This window comes from Sebastes umbrosus, chromosome 3, assembly GCF_015220745.1.
Source record: "Sebastes umbrosus isolate fSebUmb1 chromosome 3, fSebUmb1.pri, whole genome shotgun sequence".
NCBI lineage: Eukaryota > Metazoa > Chordata > Actinopteri > Perciformes > Sebastidae > Sebastes > Sebastes umbrosus.
This window is the reverse complement of record NC_051271.1, coordinates 21,395,052-21,415,548: the sequence shown is the minus strand read 5'-3', so window position 1 is coordinate 21,415,548 and position 20,497 is coordinate 21,395,052. Positions and strand designations below refer to the sequence as shown.

Here is a 20,497-nt window from a genome sequence, read left to right as displayed (position 1 = left end):
AGAGAACGAGAGAGAGAGAGAGAGAGAGAGACAGAGAGAGAGAGAGAGAGAGAAAGAGAGAGAGAAAGAGAAAGAAAGAGATAGGAGAGAGAGAGTGAGAGAGTGAGAGAGAGAGAGAGAGAAAGATAGAAAGAGATAGGAGAGAGAGAGTGAGAGAGAGAGTGAGAGAGAGAGAAAAAGATAGAAAGAGATAGGAGAGAGAGAGTGAGAGAGAGAGAAAAAGAGAGAGAGAAAGATAGAAAGAGATAGGAGAGAGAAAGTGAGAGAGTGAGAGAGAGAGAGAGAGAGAGAAAGATAGAAAGAGATAGGAGAGAGAGAGAGAGAGAGAGAGATGGGGGGATTGGCTCAAACGATGTCCCGTTATTTCACAGTTCTCCTCCGTCATGCTGGAAGGGGTTGTTTAAGGACAGTGCTTACCTGAGCAATAGAAACTAGCTTTAAAAATGGAGCCAAGAAAATGTCAGAAAAGTGGAGCTATAAGGTCTGTTTGAGTCCATGAAAGATAGTTTGAGATAATATGAAGCCTATGTAGTGTACCATAGGGCGTACCAAAAATAGACAATGATAGCCCACCTTAAAATCTCTCCTTCAAGCAGAGCCACAGTAAGGGTTTTAGAAATACTCAGAACATAGAACATTATATTTGTTGAGTTAATTATTCAATTCATTCTCCACAGAGCTGTATTTCCAAACAGGAACAGCAGGCAGCTGGAGCCCTCAGACCCTCAAGGGCCTTTGTTAATTTAAAGGGACTGTATGTAAGTTTTTACTTGTATAAATATATTTTAAAATCTCTCCTTCAAGCAGAACCACATTAAGGATTTTTAGAAATACTCAGAAACCCTCTACTCAGAAATGTTCCACATGCACCAAAAAAAGACTGAATTATTTTATTATTTGAACATTTTATTTGTTCAGTTAATTATTCAATTCATTCTCCACAGGGCTGGATTACCAAACAGGAACAGCAGGCATTTATACCCTGGAGTCCTCAGACCCTCAAGGGCCTTTGTTCATTTAAAAGGGACTGTATGTAAGTTTTTAATTGTATAAATAATTTTTTATTGTCAATGTGTATACAGGTGTTTAGACCTTTCTGGGTTTCCGCTATCAGCCTGTAGACTGCTTTTAATGTGATGAACGCAGGCCCATTTTTTTCCTGGAAAATCCAACAGATGTGACGTCATGCGCGCTCGCAAGTGCCTTTATTTTCCAAAGAATGGCTTGGCAGTCGTCAGTAATGCTGTAAGTAATCTGTGCTATTGATAATAGTTGCCCTTAAGTATTGGATGAAAATGTGATCTTTTCAAACAGCAGATTAAACCTTTATTTTCTGAGCATATGACATACCTCGTCACCTGAATGGAGAGGTAAAGACACCACCAGGGGATACTAGCACTAGTGCCATATTGCGTTTTAGTATACATCGGTGCCTCTAGCTTAAAAGAGTACTTTTTCACGATAGCTTGGTCTTTATCAAAACAGAGTACTGTCATTTAGGTCACTATACTGTACATCACACTGTGCCTGCTATTTTTTCAACACACAGAAAGGTCTTGTGTCGGTATCCACAGTGATGAGTTGACTGACCAGACAATCTATCGACAACTCTAAAGTCGTCCTCCTACTGTTTCATCCCTTTACAGCTGGACTGCAGCCAAGACCGGTCGGGAGGAGCCCCAAGCTGTGAGGGCTGTAGGACATTAACCACTTCATCACCTCATGTGACAGAAGTATGAATGGGTTGTCGGCTAAAATTCAGACTGGTGACTGGGGGAAGTCAAGGAAGGGCTATAGATTACTGGGTTTTAAAGCAAGAGCTAGAAACACACCAGGAGACACGTATAAGTCTAATGGTTGCTTTATTGAACTCCCACAGCTGCATCACTAACAGAACTACAGCAACATAGTATTAGGAAAGTGCAGAAAGGTAAACAATTGGTGCACAGCCTAGACATACAGTACTATCACCCCTGCACTGCACGACAACAACCCAACATAGAGCAGCACTTTATTTTAATGGTCCCTATCGTGTTTGGAAGTTTTGTATTTTCTGTGTTAAACTTGTACACTATTGGTGCATTTGACTATTTGTAGATTAAGTGAAAATCCATTTTCAAATAAAGTGAAAACACAAATCAGTTCTGAAAACAAACTACTGCAATCCACCACTACCATTTTGCACTGTAGATTCAAACTTCTCAAAGAAAATGGGAGAATTGTCTCCCAAGAACACCACTCAAAAGGTTGCGTGCATTCGAACAATGGTTAAATTATTCCTACGGATACATTTGGGCTGTTCTGAGGAATGTCAGATCCTTATAAACTCAACCACACAGCAACTGAAGGCATTCGGAAAAACAGGCAAAATGTTTCTCCACACAAGTGTGCTGCCTTTTCCTTCTCACTCTTCTTTATTCTAGTTATTGGCACAAAAGGTATTTAAGTATCAGTTTTAGATGATTACATACAAAAACAGTTGCAAAAAAAAAAGACAAATACACATAAGCAGTGGTGAGCTCTGACCTCATGTTTTACAATTCCCATTGCTGAATGATATCACAGAAAACAGTTTTGAACAAGCTTGTATAAGTTAGTGTCAGCAGAACAAAAAAGGGTTTTGACAGTGTGTTTGTGTTTATGTGCACATGTGTGCTTTGTTCATGAGATGAAAGTACAGTGTGTGGCAACAATATGTGCTTCATAGTGCATAGTGTCTGCAGATGTGTGTGTTCACAGGTTGTTCTGGGTGCCTGCTGATTGTGTTTGCGATGTGAATGCTTCCAGGACATTTTGGTTTACAATTTGGTTGTGTGTCCTACCGAACATCTAGCTGCGACAAAGAGCCACCGCAGAGAAACGGACCTCGCCTTGCTCTCTCTCCATGAAACCACGGCACACTTTGGATGCATCCTGGGCACGTAGGAAAAGGAGAAAAAAGAAAAGTAGATTCACTCTTGTGTCAAACTTTTACTTTAAGTGGCAATCTCGAAGATTTTAATAAATGTCTGTTGAAGGGGAACGCCACCTAAATTAAGAATTACATTACATTATTATATACTATTTCCATGATCTAGGAAAGTTAAATCAATATTTGTGAACATGAGCTCCTCTCTCTCAAAGCCAGAAACAAGAGAAGTTAGTCTCAAACTTGTGATGTCATAGGGTATAGTCTGGAGCTGCTCCATAGACAATGAATGGGAGGCTGATTTAGTTTTTTCTTTTCTTTTTTTATACACAAATGAGCTTTATTCTATTGTAGTTTTCTCAGTTGTGAAACAGAAAATGTACCCATATACTCAGAACATTCCCGTGGTTGCTTTCCATGTCATATAGACCATCTTTCCCAATTCATGGTCCACAGAGCAGTTCCACACTTTATACCCTATGACATCACAAGTTTGAGTTTTAGCGCTCTAGTTTTTGGATATGGGAGAGTTGTTCATGTTTTCCAATATTTTTTGGACTGTCTTAGACAATAGGAATAACATGTATGAATTTTGAAAATGGGCGTAGTTCTCCTTTAAGTCACTATCTATAACCAAAGCAGGTAACACTGGTGATTGAGCCTATGGCCCACTAATGAAAGTATTGCAATATCTATATATTTGCAGTGTTACAAATTGGGTGTCTGTTTTGACAGTCCTGGAAAAAATGCTGTATTATAGTTTTTCTCCATTTTAAACACACAAAAAATGTAAGTATGCACACAATTTGGAATTTTACAGCATGTTTTCTGGGAATGTGACAGACACCCATTTCGTAATACTGCAAATATATAAATATTGCAATCCTTTCATCAGTGGGCCATAGGCTCAATCGCCATTGTGTTACCTCATTTGGCTTTAGATAGTGACTTAACAGAAATGTATGTAATTGAAAATCTTCATGATTGCCACTTTAAAGTTTCATTAAGTTATTTTTACTCCACTGTACATAATCTAGACATACTGCAGTTTTTAACTACACTTCTGACATCTGAGGCTACTAGCCACGGAGGAAAGACGGTCATAAAGAGGGAGGATTTTTTTAATATGCAAGCACATTTTATTGCTCATGTTTTATACTACCCAGTAGGGCTGGGCACTAAAATATTAATAATGTAATATGAGGCTTGATGTCATGAAATGTGGTTATAGTCATAGTCATATAGTTTCTAATTGTGTTTTCAGATTTTTAAGGCTGTTTTTTTCTTAACTTATTAAACTGTCCCAGCTTAGTAAAATTAATATTTATCATGAAATTAAAAAAATTGTAAAACATGTCATATATATACAGTAGCATCCCAAGCGGTTCCCAAAATATCGTTAATTTTCATTGGTATATATTGGTATATCCATCCAGTATTTATTTCTTTGCACTATTTGTATTGTTTACAGCTTCCACACTTGCCTGGTATATAGACATTTTTTTTTTATATTCTTATTTTATTATTGATCATTATTGTTCCGAGCTGTTATTTCTATTATGTGTAAGTACATTGAGAGAGCTGGATAAAACCGGAGTCAAATTCCATGTATGTACGTATGTACTTGGCAAAATAAACGTTAAACTGATATATTGACATTTGGTCAAAATGATTAATAATTCATTAGAGGATAATATTTTGTTATTGCCAATATTGTCCACCCATACAGTAGAATTATAAATGCAGGTTTTTAACTTCAGCAAGAATCTTTTCCAGGTATCTCTACTTTTACTTAAGGGTAATAGTTCTTCCTTTACATGAGATCCAATAAATCATCACAACATTTAATATTGCAACTTCATCACTCGTGCGTGTGGCGCCCTCGTGTGGTAGTTCGACATGACAATCTCACAGACCTCGATGACTTCTGTAGCATATTCACAAACTGGGACTAAATGCACTTTGTTTTTCCAGTTGTATCAGTCATATTCTTTATGCTTTTCCTAGACAGGTTATTTATGTTATTCATTTAATATCTTACAAACAGACCTGACTTACATGGCTAACAGAGGTGGTTTAAGGATAAGGTGAAACATTGCTTAAATTCCAACTCTCCTCACATTAAGCTTTTTGTAGACACTGATGTTTAATTTGCATTTAACTATATTTCAAAGTTTCCCAGTCTTCTTTACAGTCCCCACTTTTTTTCCTACTGGAGATTTGATAGTGTGCATTAGCCAAGTTTATTGATTGAATCCAGACACTTGGGAACGGCCACTCCCTATTCCAGTTTATTCCATGACTCATCACAAACTATGAGCATAAAGTAATTTGGCTCACAATTATATTTCAACATATCAAGAATTGACACAAAATGTTGAAGAATAACCGTAGTTGTACCTACCATTACGAATGACTCATCTTTGGTAGCTCCGTGCTTCACTGGTCCATCCATTCTCCCATCTTAAAAACAAATAAGATAGTCAGGAACCCACGACATGAAAACACATACAGGAATATGCATAATGACTTGATATGCTTACCAAATTCATAAAGTTTTCCATTTTCATTGACAAAGGCAATAAAGTGGAAGTTGACTTTGTCGGCTTCGGGCTGTGAAAGTTGAGGTGTGAAGTATTAATATTTAGAGTAAATGACACAAAAAGGGCACAGAAAAGACTAGCTTGTTGCCATCAACACTACATTCACTTTAATTACAAAGTCTCTCATCTCTCTGATGCCCCCTTTCAGGCCAGCAGTGATCACCAGGTCAAACCCACATCGGCATTTATCTGAATGACGCACATCAACCGACCCTCTTTGATGACCCTCTTCTCGACCGGGTTGGCTGCAGGTCGGGTTCTGTCCGGCTTTGGTTAACTGGTGTTGTTACCAGGAACAGAAATATGTTCAATAATACTTATGTTTAAACGTCATTTAACCGAGAGAGATCGCTCACGTATGGGCTATCAATAGAGAAATAGCGTTCATATGGACAGACAGAGAAGGTGAAATTCAAATGTAACTTTTATCTGGTAATTATTCAATATAATAATATAAATCAGTGCAATTCTCAGGTTCATCAGTTAAATGTATGGAAAAACACTGCAGGCAGGAGTCTCTGTAACAGTGACGAGGACGGTGTCAGCTGTCTCATATGAATGAGCGTGAACGTGTCATATAGGTGTTATCAGCTGCCTGAAAGGGGTATATTAATAGTTGATATTGTGGTTAAGTATCTTACCCTACACTGGCCCTGCACTGCAACCTCATTGTGAGCCTCATAGATTGCCTGGAGAAGAAAAATTCAGAACATGTCAGTTTCATACTGCTAAAACAGATCATTATACTCTAAAATACACATGCAGCGATGTTTCCAGTAGAAAAACTCCACATCAGAAGTGTAACTTATAAAAAAGCACAGAACTGTGGTGTGAAGAGACATATTCTTAATAGTGCATTCTGTAATAATATTCAAGAAGTATCAAAGGGCCCTTTAGAGTGGAAAAGATTTAGTGGAGTGTGACGCCCCCCAGTGGGTAAAACAAAACATGTAGGTTATGCATTACTAATTAGGTGTTTACAGTACTTTGGGTTTATTTCTTTTTTTTTTTATGTAGTAAATGTAGCAAAGTGTTTTTTGTTAATTAGTCATTCAATTTGAACGACTTCAGCATTTCATCTACAGCTTATATTTTTATATAAGACAGTAACCATATACTCCCTAAGATCATTAGCTCATAGACACTCACCGGTACCATAAAAGGCGAGGGCCAGCCAGTTGCAGTTTTATTTATCTATTTATGTATTCATTTATTTTTTTTGATCAGCATTGCCCATGGGTGCTCAACCTTTTCGGTGGTTGCTCGAGCAGAGGAGCACCAACGTGATCAGCACATATGACATATAGCAGCTTCAACAGAGTGTTTATTTTACCTTGTTCTTCTCCAGATGTTTGGCACGGTCATCAGCAGACATGTTTGCAGTCTCATCTAGAAACTTCTTCAGGGCAGAGTCACTCTCTGAAAAGACCAAAAGCAGCATCAAGTTAATCAGAAATTAGTATGTCATTCATTCACATTAAAAATATTCAAACTCACAATCTGCCACACTAAATAACCAATCATCACTGAGTAATTAAAAATGAGAATTAATGTTAGAACCATCCATTTCTAAAATGTACTTTGTTTTGCTGCCCAGAACAATTCCGCAAATACATTTGAACATTCTGCTTTTTCTTAAGCAAAACTTAAACTGGAGAACTAACCCTTAGATGTGTGATTTGACTGGACAGTAAAAGTAGGGGCAGCTCCATCATCAGCCTATGAAGCACTCATTTTTCAACCCATTTGTGTGCCAAATCTTGATTTCTGGTTTACATATGTTCATAATGCACCTGAAGATGGAGAGAAAACTCCCTTATGTGCCCAGGTCTCGGTCTATAATGATGCCTCTGGATTTTACATCACAAATTCAAGTTGTTGTTTTTTATTATTTGATTTTAAGCTTTAATGTATATATTGTAATTTGAACAATGAAAGCAAGATATCTCGGCACTTTGAAAAAAATCTGCTGAGTCATTGATACTGCAGCAGTGTTTTGCTTGTTTTATGAATAAATATTTTGTAATATAAATATCAGTAACTGTACTGTTTTATACTTACTATGGAACCAGTGTTTATTTGATCTGCACTCACCAAATGTCAGTTTGCTTTTGTTGTTGGCCACAGCATGCACCAGGGCGATGGTGCCACAGGAATTGACCGCTGTCTGCTTCAGGAAATAAACCTCAGAGCCTCCGGTAACCTTGTCTGTCTGCTGCTTTCTGAAAGACTCATGCTGCAGTGCACACAGACAGATACAGAGCATGGTCATGGTCATCAGATAGAGCATGGTCATGGTGAACACAGGGTGCAGCCAATTTATGCCACTTGAAATAGAGTATTCCAGGGATGACGTATTTTTGTACGCCAACCAGGAAGTTAGCATCGCACTGGTTCCCTCAACAAAAAGCCAATGGGATTTTTCCACTGGGTTTAGGATTATTGCAGAAAATAAACTCTGTGGCAAACAAAGGTTTATGATACTTACACGTTTTGTTCAGCAAGATAATCTTCGCCTTTTTTAAGACACGTAAAAGCTTCAAAATTCACGGGTGGGATATTAACTGATGTATTTTATGTCGTAAAACAAAACATTAAAATCTCTTCAACTTGTGTTAACCACAGACCTTATTTCAGGCATCTAACTGAAAACCCATTGACTACCAGTCGGAAGTGCAAAAATGCTAACTCATTTCCAGGTTATAGGACTCACAATTGGATACAGCAATCAACGGAACAATAGAAATGTTCACAATCTATTATTTGTGTCATTTATAAAGCAAAAACACAAAAAAAATCTCTATAATTACAGCTTCTCCATTGGAAGGATTTTCTGCTTTTCTATTATATTATTTTAAATTTCATATTTTTGGGGTTGGTTTATCAAGCAAAACAAGGCATTTGAAGACATAATCTTGAACTCTGGGAAACTGCAATGGCCATTTTTCAAAATGATCGGCCTTTTTATTAGAACAATTGATCATTTGATTAATTGGAAAAAATGTCTGTTGGCCCTGGGGGATGTGGTCTGGCTCCCAGGATCACAATGCAAACACATTATGAGGATGACAGAGTCTGTGTCTAGGTCTTTTGGGGCAAGTAAACAAATTCTTCTTTTGTTTTTTGCTTCTGTTATTATGAGTGTTCTACAGTACTGTTATACTACATGGTACAAGAGTTTGTCCACTACTTTAAAGTCAAAACTGCTCCACCAAATGAAAATCTGCTCAAAGATTGTAGGTCAACCCCCTTGAGAAATTCTATGAATCAGCCTATCACAATAACATCTTAAGGCTGGCTAAGACCATTGTCTCTGACCCCAACCATGTTTTGAACAGTGAATACAAATTGTTACCATCAAATCGGAGATACAGGGTTCCACGATTTAATAAGGTTAGACTGAAGCACTCTTTTGTACACCAGTCAATCCTAAAACAAAATATGGAGCTTAATCTCAGATCAAATGTATGTTGAAGGGCCCTGAATATCGTCTTCTGTGATTGTAATGTTTAAATGTACGTATCCTTATTTCTTGTCTTTGTCCTTTTTGTGATGTTGCAAATGGAGCTGCTGTGATGCAAAACAAATTTCAGACCTGTCTGACAATAAAGTATTATCGTATTATCGTTACATTTCATTGGTATATATTGGTATATCCATCCAGTATTTATTTCTTTGCAGTATTTGTATTGTTTACAGCTTCCAAAACACTTGCCTGGTATATAGACATTTTATTTTTATATTCTTATTTTATTGTGTAAGTACATCGAGAGAGCTGCATAAAACCGGAGTGAAATTCCATGTATGTACGTATGTACTTGGTAAAATAAACCTTATTCTGATATATTTACATTTGGTCAATATGATTAATAATTCATTACATGATAATATTTTGTTATTGCCAATATTGTCCACCAATACAGTAGAATTATGAATGCAGGTCTTCAACTTCAGCATGAATCTATGTAGCTCTACTTTTACTTAAGGGTAATAGTTCTTCCTTTATCTTATGGCATTGACAGGATAATTAATACTACATATTGAAGAAAAAAAAAAAAAAAAGGCCAGCATTTGCTGATTCATTTCCTCCCTACCATCCCAACCTTTTCTAACCATCACATTAACATTACAGCTCTTTCTCCTCCTCCATCCATGCCCTCCCTGCACCTCAGTGTCACCCCACCCCAGACACAGCCTGTATCAGTGACTCACCCCACCCTTTCCCTTTCCCTTCCCTTTCCAGGAAGTAGTCTGCACCACCACCACCGCCACCACCCATCATTATATTACCTGTTGTGTCAGTGGGAAGAGCAGCATCAAGGCACAGCATGGTTTTGGGACGGCGGAGAGTTGCTCCCCCTCCAGCCCCAGCACATCCACGAAGCGCCAGCTTTCACCCACGCCTAGCTTGCTCATCATCTGGAAAACACACACAGTAAACAGGGAAATAAACACAAAAAAACACGATGGATGGATGTGAAACAGTAGAGGTTGCAGAGGCGACATCTAAATGATCCCTCCTCCTCTATGCTGAGGAGGGTGTTCAGAGATGCTGCGTTGTGGTGGTTCAGTCAGACCACACCCTGTAGCCTAGACACTGGGGAGGATGCTGAGGAGGATGCTGCTGCTCATTAAAACCACATAAACGCTTCTCATTTTGATATAAACGACCACTTTATTAACCTTGACAGTTCACAATACCACTATACTATATTAACAGCGCGGTTGCTACGCTGAGCTTTTAAACGGTCGTCACAGTAACGGTTTAACGGTCGTCACAGTAACGGTTTAATGGTCGTCACAGTAACGGTTTAACGGTCGTCACAGTAACGGTTTAATGGTCGTCACAGTAACGGTTTAACGGTCGTCACAGTAACGGTTTAACGGTTAACTAGATAGATAGCTTACAGTTAAACTTACCTGACAGTTGATTCAAACATACGTCGCCACTGTTCAACGTCTAACCAGTTACTCACCTTGTTCAGCATCTGAAACGACATAAACACAGACCACATGTGAGTTTTTGTTTGTCTGGAAACGTTTACGGTGTTATAAAGTTAACACATCACAGTTATATTCCTCCTCCTCCTCTCACACCTCTGGGTTGATCTCCATCGGGGTCCACTCCATGATTAAACTGTTGACGGCGGTTTGTACAGTGCGTCTCTGTGTGTGTGTGCGCGTGTGTCGGGTTCTGCTGCTGTCAGTTGGAGTCACAGAGTGTACCCGGATTTTATGCTGCTCGGTCATACCACTTACCGGCAGACGAGGGGGTGGACTCGGATCAGATAACCGGTGGTGTTCATATTTAACTGGCCTTCTGAGAAATATCAGATATATACAGAGAGCCATCCATAACCCTGACATGACACAGTTAATCCATGAAGGACAATGGACCACCAGAACACCCCTCTCCATAATACTCCAAAACAAACCACCGTAACTATCAAACCCCTCCCCACCCCCACCCCCACCAATATTAACCCACATCACACCACATACAACCACATCATCCTTTTGTATCCATCCTCTTTTAAAACATCCTCTTTTTATCCATCACCCTATTAAGCACCATCCTTTTAGCCATCACTCTTTTACTTCTATCTATCTACCTATTTATATTTATTTTACTTTATTTTATCTTATTCTTATTAATCTTGCCTTAGTTTGATTTGCACCCTGACTGACAGCCAGCCACCCCCACCCCTCTCAAGCACACACACTGTACACAGTCACATGATATTGATCTTGCACAGTTATGTTGGCTTTTTTAAAGTTTTCTTTCTTTCTTTATTTATTTATTTATTTGTTTATTTATTTATTTATTTTTCTTTCTCTTTCTCTTTATTTATTTTTTTCTTTCTTTAATTTCTTTTTCCATATTTCATTTTATTTTATTTTGTTATGAGGAAAAGGAAAAAAAAGGAAAGAAATAGAAAAAAAAAGGAAATATAAACTGGAAAAACAAAGTTTGGAAACTTGTGTTTGGTTGATTATTTCTCTGTTGTTACAATGCTAATGGTCATTGTATTTTACATCGTTGGAAAGCCTGTTTATTTACCTTCGCAATGATGTCTAACTTGTAAGGATCATGCATTTGTGGGATTAGCAGCACAGCTGATTATGTGGGGAGCGCCCAAGAAAAATTTGCCAAAATACTCTAAACAGTGTATTCTCATAAGGCTACCAGGAAGCCTGCAATGACTGCCCTTCACCGTCAGGCCCGTTTGCGCTGGTGTCGACAACACAGACAATGGAACCTGAACATGTGGGGGAATGTCATGTTCAGCGATGAGTCCAGGTTCTGGGTCAAAGTATGGCGACGACGCGGAGAACGCTATGCTGATTGTAGCACCGATGGAGTAACAGCTTTTGGTGGGGGCTGTGTCATGGTGTGGGGGGCGGCATCTTCCTCACTGGCAAAACAAGGCTTGTCATCATTGAAGGCCATCTCAAAGCAGGGAGATATCGGGATGAGATTCTGCAGCCAGTGGCGATCCCATTATCTCCACAATCTGGCACCTAACTTCATCCTCCAAGATGACAACGCTCGCCCCCACAGAGCCAGGGTTATCACAGACTACCTCCACAATGTGGGAGTGGAGAGAATGGAACGGACTGCCAAGAGTCCACACCTCAACCCAATTCAACATGTGGGATCAGGTTGAGCGTGCTGTACGTGTTAGAGTGACCAACACAACCTCGTTGGCTGACCTGCAACGAATCCTGGTTGAGGAATGGAACGCCATCCCACAGCAACGTGTGACCAGGTTGGTGACCAGCATGAGGAGGAGGTGCCAGGCTGTTGTGGCTGCGTATGGATCTTCCACCGCTACTGAGGCTCCTGACGGTGTATTAAATGAATAAAGTGTAAAATAGCCAATATGTCTTGTTTGTTCCTTGTTACTGATAGAGAGTTCAATCATCCAATCCACCAAACAACTCAAAACAAGAGTCAATACCAACAGGAGAATACTCTGTTTACCATTGACGGAGCATTTTGGCAAATTTTTCTTGGGCGCTACCCACATAATCAGCTGTGCTGCTCATCCCACAAATGCATGATTCTTACAAGTTAGACATCATTGCGAAGGTAAATAAACAGGCTTTCCAACGATGTAAAATACAATGCCAATTAGCATTGTAACAACAGAGAAATAATCAACCAAACACAAGTTCCCAAACTTTGTTTTTCCAGTATATATATATCCTCTCTCCTCCCTCCAACGATCTCCTATGGATAGAAAAGGGCATAAACCCTGAGCCATCAAACCAGGCTCACGAATTTACGATACGCTATCAGAGGCATTTTTAATGCTAGATTATCCTTGCTACACGTTTAGCTATATAGTGACTTCCCAGAAAGAGATATATCCTTATGAAAAAACATTTAGCTAAGTTAAATCACACCACTAAATGTGAGATAAATCAAACCGTGCTTTCTAGAAATAAAAGGTGTGTGACGTATTAATCACTCCCTATCAATGGTTCTGGCTAATGAGTTAAATATATATTTTTTTAACTTAACCATCTTATTGCTAAGAGTAATGTTGTACACTACACAGATCAAATGTTAATCAGTCAGGCCATAGCCTATATGGCTGCATGTACCCATTGACCACTTTCAATACAAAGTACATCTTCACTGAAATAACTGTGGTGTAGAAGTACATTTACTCAAGTACTGTACTTTAGTACAACTTTAAGGTACTTGTATCTATCTGAGCATTCCATTTTATGCTACTTTAGCCGATATTTAAAATATATATATGATATATATATATTTTTTACTTCACTACCATTTATGGGACATTAGTTACATAGTTACATTGCAGATTCAGATTAATTAAGTATATTTAAGTAAAATATCTGAGTGCTTCTTCCACCACTTTTGGTACAGGGTATTAATGTTCTTCTATGACTTGTTTATACCATCCAAAATAAAGAAAATAGTGTATTACTTTTGTTCTCATATAAGGCACTAGCACCGACTGTACCAACATGAAAGAAAAACAGGTACATTCTGTGAAATACGTCTGGACTGAGTGTGTAATGATAGAAAATATAGAAGAACATGGAAATGTATTTCTATGCAAAACTGTCCTCATATTTTAAAATAATTGTATATTTTTGGTTGTCGTTTTTTTTGTCTTTTTAGAATCATAATAACCAGTTGTTTTAGAATAAAGATATGGAGCTAAATAGCATACAGTAGGCTAACTTAACCTTTTGTTTTATCCCTATAGACTGTGTCCGATGGGTTTTCACTCACACAGAAATGATGTCAGTGTTTCCTAACAGTTTTGGAGAAAAGTAAAAGAGCATTTTAGGTCTTATCAACCGCTGCATCAGTCAAAGAAAAAACTGCAAGCAGTAGAGCGGTTTATTACAACTTGTTCTGTCTTTGTAAAAATCCCAATGTGTTGCCACTGTATGTGACTCCCTTGTAGATTTATTACCAGTGTTGGTGTTGTCTCCTGCAGGATGGCATTTAACTGTCATTCATGTGTTTCTCAATCCACCATGATCTGCAAGAACATGCTTGTTTATTGGAACTAACATCATCTAAAGGGCAACAGACCGCAGTTGCCAAATGTGAGCATAGCTCATGGTGCCGCTAATCTGCCAGTATAAAGCAATGTACTGTACTGTACATAGAACATTGAGTGCGGTTGTAAATTCCATGCATATTCACTCACTTAGTAATCCTTAGGTTTGCACACTTTGCATGAATTTGAGTGACTCTTCACTGCTTACAGTTACAGACTGTAGTCTGGATTCTGCCACAGGGGTAATTTGTTAATGAATTTAATGAATCCTGTTTTCCCAATTTTTCTCTACCTGTTTGTTCAAGTTGGTGTTTTTCTAAGTATATACATCTTTTCTTAGTAAGTTTGTTCATGTTGGTACATGCCAGTGAGAGTGAGAGTGTGTAAATAAATGCTCTGTGTTGCTTCCCTGTCTGTTTTATTTCCAGTTGTGGCTATAATGAAGCTGACCACTCTACTTCCTCCTGGTGGCACTGCTATCGCACTAGCTCACACTTTAATAACACTCATTTAGAACACTCTTTGCATTTTGTTTATGTTTCATTTTGTTATTCTTTGTCGTCATACACTACTACCAGACTCTTTTGAGTTTTTTCTCTTACTATTACAGTAAAGGTCTATGGTTGAGACATGCCATTTTAAAGGTACAGTGTGTTGATTTGAGCCATCTAGTGGTGTTGTTGCAGATTGCAACCAACTGAGGACCCCCTCCGCTCAGTCATCACTTTCCAAGACTGCGGTAACGTGATCCGCCGAATACAAAACCGTGGTAACGCCGTTCGCCTCACTCAGAGGCCAACCTTACCATAATAACACTACTTTAGGAGCAACGGAAGTCAGACAGCTACCGATACCACGGTTTTGCCTTTTGCGGCTCACGTTACTGCAGTTTCACAAGCGTGTCAGAGAACTACGGTGGCCTTCAAGTGGCGTAAAAATTTGAAAGGCTCTTTCTAAAACCAGTGTTTGGTTCATCCGTTCTGGGCTACTGTAGAAATATGATGGAGCAATATGGCGGACTCTGTGAAGAGGACCCGCTCCCTATGTAGATATAAACGGCTTATTCTAAGGTAACGAAAACACAACGATTCTTAGTCTCAGATGATTATACATGAATGTTGCAATTGATTTAATCATGTATCCCTCAAGAAAACATGCCAAATATTTCAAATGTGCCCGTAGGCCCTTTTTTTATATATATATATATTTTCAAAATACAAACCAGTGTTGCGCTGTAGCTGCATGTTTTATTCATGCGGGGTTCAACGTTGGAAATAGGTTTTAATCAGAAGTGAAGATAGACGATCCCTAAAGGTATTGATTATACATACCTGCAGGGTGAGGTCAGAGGATGTGTGTGAGAGAAATGGAGAGATATTGCCTGTGGGTTAGGTCAGAGCGATATGGATAGCTGTTGACTTATTCTATGAGTCTACGCGTCTATCAGTCTGTCTGGGAGTATTTGTGGGTGGTTGAAAAGCAGGCAAGCAAGAGTGAGGCAGCAGTCTGTGGAAAATTTCAGTAGAAGAAGACAAGAGAGGCGCAAACCCCCATTTTTTTTTCATCTTTTTGTTTTCTCTGATTACACTGAATGTGGATGAAGCCGTCAGAGGACACTGATGAGGGGATGCTCAGTAACTCACAGGATATTCAGTTGCACCCTGGAGACAAAACTGCTATCAGACTACCATCAAGATTTTGACTCTTAAATCTGTTTGACTGGGATGAAACTTGATCGCAGTCATTATTCTTTCTTGCAACAGAATTTTTTTTAACAAAAACGGCTCATGTGTGTTCCTCACAAGATAAGGAAGACCAAACATTCACTTGAGGACCACAGAACAAAATTCCCTTCACTGGAGTTTCACTTCTCCTCTTCTAGGTGACAAAAAAGGAACTAGAGGAATCAAATTTTGACCTTTGACCTCTGTTTTCTGTGCACACCAGCATGCCTATCCCGGCAAAATTTGCAGAGGTGAATGGTGTCCCTCCTTTAACAGCAGGCTGGGGATGGAGCATGGGGGTGTACGTTTGTCTCTTTGTGTCACTCAGCATGCTGTTAGCTCTGTTTCTCTGGTTCTTACTTCAACAATCACAACACTACAGACACAGAAGGTGACGATGGCACACAGCTGTTATCGCAAAACAGTCAGTTTTTGCTTGCGTGTGTGCTTGGATGCCTCTGAATATGTGTTTTTTTGGACTCTGTAACATTTTAAATATCTAATCTGTATTGTAGCATAATGCTTGAAATATTTTAAACCTCTGTAAATGATAAACAAAACATGCTTTTTCGCTTTCAATTGCATATCACGGTCTTCACCACCAGATGGAGTTCAGTTGTCATGGAGATTACTTTGATCATGTGATATGAAGATCATGAGATGCAATTGATAGCTATGGAAAAAAATAAGCTAGTAATGAGGGTTATTGTTGGCCTAAAGGTTAAGAATAGGAGCTGTAACTGGTTTGATGAAAGAGCAGCATTTGCCAGTCACTCATTACCACCACTGATATGCCCTTAGTAACAAGCAGTTCAGACTGTGTGTGTGTGTAACTGTGTAAGACTGTGTGTGTTCCTAAAAAACACAAAGCATTGCTGTGGGAAATTGCAAGTGAAACTCCCTTGAATAAATATATAAAGTTGTTTTTTTAAAAAGTGGACCTTGTGTGAAGATTTCTTACACAGAAATAGAAAAACAGCCAGGGACAATGATAACAAAGCTGGACCAATAAAGGTGAGGAATAGTCTGTTATGTAAAAAAGTTGTGAAAAAAGGTGTATATAAATAAATAATATATAAATATACAGTATATAAAAAGCACCGATGACCAACAGTAAAATAAGACAGCTGACAGTAAGAAATACTGTATGTACAACGTGTAGGATATATATTTGACAGTGTCAGATGATATGTACATATTCTAAAAAGGTTGTGCATTAAAGATTGAAAGAATTATAATTTATAAAGGCAGTGATAGTGTATTGAGCGCATGAGTGTTCATCAGAGTGATAGCCTGAGGGAACAAACTGTTCTTGTGTGTGGTTGTTTTGGCGCACAGCGCTCTGTAGCGCCTCCCAGAAGGGAGAAGCTGGAAGAGGTTGTGTCCAGGGTGTGAAGGGTCTGCAGTGATGCTTCCTGCCCAAATTACTGACTCTGGAGGTGTATAAGTCCTGGATGGAGGGCAGTTGTTTTTTTAAAAAGTGGACATTGTGCAAAGATTTCTTCATGCATAAAATAAATGGTGTTTTATATGTTGCTCTTTCAAAAGAAAAGACTAAACTTCAAAAAAGACGAGGTCCGGAGTACTTGGAAGTTCAAACAAGTGTTATGAAGGTGTTCTTTGGGAGGGAACGCAAAAGTTAAACAAAGAAAGGTCCAAGGCACACACAGCCTTCATCAGGGTGAAGAAAGCTGTTTCTGACGCCACACGTGAGTTGTAAACCAGCTCTATCTTAACATGTACAAGCATATGTTTTTAGAATTACACCAATAAGTAACCATCTGATTAAAGGCTTTTTGCCAGAAGAGTGCGTTGGACCTTCTTTTTTTTGATAAAAGATTAAACATTCTCCTTAAAAAAATCTGTTTTGTGGAGTGAATTATTATTATTATTATTTTTATAAATTTGAATAAGCCATTTTTAAAATAGTATAATCCACTGGTTCCTGGGTCCTGACCCCCACTAGAGGACGCCAAAGCTTCACGGGGGTCACAAGGCCTTCTTGATTTTAAGGGGTGTAAGACAACTTCTTTTAAAAATATGCAGTTGGCCTATATCTCAGAATTGCATTCATTTCTGTGAAAAAAAACTAAATGAAATTAAAGTTTGGATTATTATTTAAGATATAAACAGGATAAGGGCACAGTGAAGACCTGAACACAAGCTGTATTCACAGAGTCTTCTCTCTCTGTTAAACAGCCTCGTCATGCATTGGAAAACAACCTAAGAGCTAATGGAGCAATGACCAAGCGTCAGGGAGAACAAAACACTGAATTTGTCAAACAAAGAAACCTATTAAGTAGGTATGTTTGTTAAAAATATATTGTTTAAATACATACAGAGAATAGTATTAAAGGTTCCTAAAAATAATAGGAAAACTCATCTCTGATGCAATATTTACAGGAAATATCTGCTCTAAATTCATCCAAATTCGCTCGTTTTACACAAACTTCCTGCAGTTATTGCGTTTACCATTTATCGATTGTTCTGTAGTCTTAATGTTATGCATTGAATATAATGTGAAAGATCCATAAAATATGTTACTTAGTCAGGGGTGGTCAGTTTACTCAGTGATGGAAAAAGGTTGGGAACCACTGCTATAATCTATATTCTCTGTCTCTCTCTCTCTCTCTGTTAGAATTGATCTGCAGCTCTCAGTTCAGTTTACTTGGTGATTCATTGACATGCGATGCAGATTCCACACATGCCAAAGGCAAAAAGAATGAACAGCATTCAAAGCAGAAACAATGCAAATTAAATCCATATGTTTCTAAGACAAGGTTCTTCATTCAGCACATTTTGGCCGTTGAGGCAATGAACCAGTTCTGGTGTCAGTCTCCACCTGATGTCAAAACCTGGTTCTAGTTTCTGTCTATAAATGATCTACACATTATGATTATCTCTATAAATGATTGCTAAATAATCCTTATTTTAAACTTGAGGCTCCATGCCAGTTTTTTTTTTACTAACGTACCTTTGTGGGACGTCCCCTGTTGTAAATTACAGATTATTAATTTTAGTTCAGCTCCTGACCTTATAATAAGAGTACAAACCATATACTTGTGTAATGGTTAACTAATACATGACTCATGATGATTTAATGCATGAATTAATGCAGGTTGTATCATGAATTCCTCACCACTAACTAATTATTTAAGGAATGTTAATTCACAGTCATTTTCCAGTTACATAAGCATTCATTTCAGACCATGCATTTGCTCAGCCTCAGTACATATTCTCATAGAAATAGCCATACATATTAATAATAAATACCATTGGGTCATGCAGCAACATGTAAATGTTTGCATCTGACGACCAGTTTGATAAAAAAAAAAAGCTTCATATTTCTTTGAGACTAGGTACTGCTCTGCTAATGTAGTAACTGAATTAACATGCCTTAATTAATTAGTTACTGGTGAGGTATTCATGACACATCCTGCATTAAATCATGCATTAAATCATCATGAGTCATGCATTAGGCCGGCATAACTTAAATGTATGATTTTGTACCCTTATTATAAGGTCTGAATGAGTTCTGTTTGGTGCACAGTGTCCAGTGACTATGATACTCCTCGACCTGAACAAAGTTGGCAAATGATACAGACAAAACTAGAAGAGCAACTATTTGAGCAGTTGATCAGTTTCAGTGTGTATGCTACATGATTGAACATGCTTTATTAAATTCTCAGTACAATCTGTTACACATTGTAGCTGTATCACTAACATTTAGAGAATGATCTCATCTTTAACTTGTGGGCGTGAGCACAGTGTAAACAGACTTTCCTGCTGTCTGTCAGCTCGCTGTTAGCTCTGATGTGTACTGACTTTAAAGGGATAGTTCAGGTGTTTTGAAGTGGGGTTGTATGAGGTACTTATCCGTAGTAGGTGTATTACTTACAGTAGATGACTGTTGACGTACCCCAAGTTTGGAGAAACAGACAGGAGTACCCACACTGGAGCAAAGCAATACAGTGCTGTGGACGGGGACAGCAGGAAAACATATTTTAGCTACCTAAAAGAAAGGCTCACATAAAAAAATATGATATCCATTGAAGTGTACGCTAAATTTTTCAGCCATAAAAGTTCTGATACACAGACTGTATGCTGCCCTGCTATAAAACAACAGACAGACAAAATCAACAACTGTAGCAGTGAACATAGAGGAGCATTTAGCAGCTGAAGATTCAGAAATGTCCCTCAGGATGAGGAGGAGATCCTAAACAGTCCAAATATAATACATTTGTCAGGAGACCACAGACACGACTCCAAATGAATGCTAATGTTGTGTTTGCTGCATGTTACTCTTAACTACTTTATGGTAATGACAGTTTTGCATTTTCAGCTTGTTCTGCAACCAAGGAGCAAAAATATCAATAAATATAGCTTTAACCAAAAAGAAGGCACACTTAATAAATATATACAAAAAAAAGCCCCTCTCTCCCTTGACCCAAACAATGTTGACAAACATTATTTAGCAAATGCGAAATGCTAACACTCAATAATTACTTATATTATTAAAAAAAACAACAACAACAAAACTATTATTTACTGTAGGCTATGTTATTCCTTTCTTGTAGCCTAGTATAATGTATTATTAATGTAGCCACGGATAGATACCTTAAAAGATAACATTGCTAAAGGCAGAAGTTGCTGAACCTTTTCCTATGAAGCTCAACAAATTGAATGATATCTACATGAAAACCTGTCAGGTGA

At 38.2% G+C, this 20,497-nt stretch overlaps 1 protein-coding gene and 1 long non-coding RNA gene across 4 annotated transcripts; one reads left to right on the top strand and one right to left on the bottom strand.

The window, feature by feature from the left end:
* Window positions 1-275: 275 nt before the first annotated feature.
* On the top strand, window positions 276-2,221 carry LOC119485565. Of its 2 annotated transcripts, XR_005206301.1 has the most exons (3): window positions 276-603; window positions 945-1,245; window positions 1,647-2,221. It is a non-coding gene; the product is annotated as an uncharacterized LOC119485565 (long non-coding RNA). The 2 variants fall into 2 exon arrangements; XR_005206300.1 differs by lacking the exon at window positions 276-603 and having other exon boundaries at window positions 895-1,245.
* uchl1 (ubiquitin carboxyl-terminal esterase L1 (ubiquitin thiolesterase)) lies at window positions 1,846-10,753 on the bottom strand. 2 transcript variants are annotated; one of them, XM_037765222.1, is made up of 10 exons: window positions 10,609-10,753; window positions 10,488-10,499; window positions 9,802-9,930; window positions 7,606-7,747; window positions 6,845-6,930; window positions 6,153-6,200; window positions 5,452-5,521; window positions 5,313-5,371; window positions 2,823-2,913; window positions 1,846-2,419 (listed from the first exon to the last, which is right to left on the bottom strand). In XM_037765222.1, the coding sequence occupies exons 1-9, from the start codon at window positions 10,639-10,641 to the stop codon at window positions 2,830-2,832; spliced, it is 663 nt and encodes a 220-aa protein (XP_037621150.1). In that variant the 5' UTR covers window positions 10,642-10,753; the 3' UTR covers window positions 1,846-2,419; window positions 2,823-2,829. The 2 variants fall into 2 exon arrangements, with proteins under 2 accessions (XP_037621150.1, XP_037621149.1); XM_037765221.1 differs by having other exon boundaries at window positions 1,846-2,913.
* Window positions 10,754-20,497: the final 9,744 nt, after the last annotated feature.

Bases quoted from the DNA above. Each gene is read 5' to 3' on its own strand.
- uchl1 (XM_037765221.1), bottom strand. From the start codon at position 10,641: ATGGAGTGGACCCCGATGGAGATCAACCCAGAG. The intron at 5,522-6,152 runs GTAAGATACTTA...CAACTTTCACAG, and splicing joins CAGTGCAGGGCCAGTGTAGG to CCCGAAGCCGACAAAGTCAA. The intron at 5,372-5,451 runs GTAAGCATATCA...TTTGTTTTTAAG, and splicing joins TGGAAAACTTTATGAATTTG to ATGGGAGAATGGATGGACCA.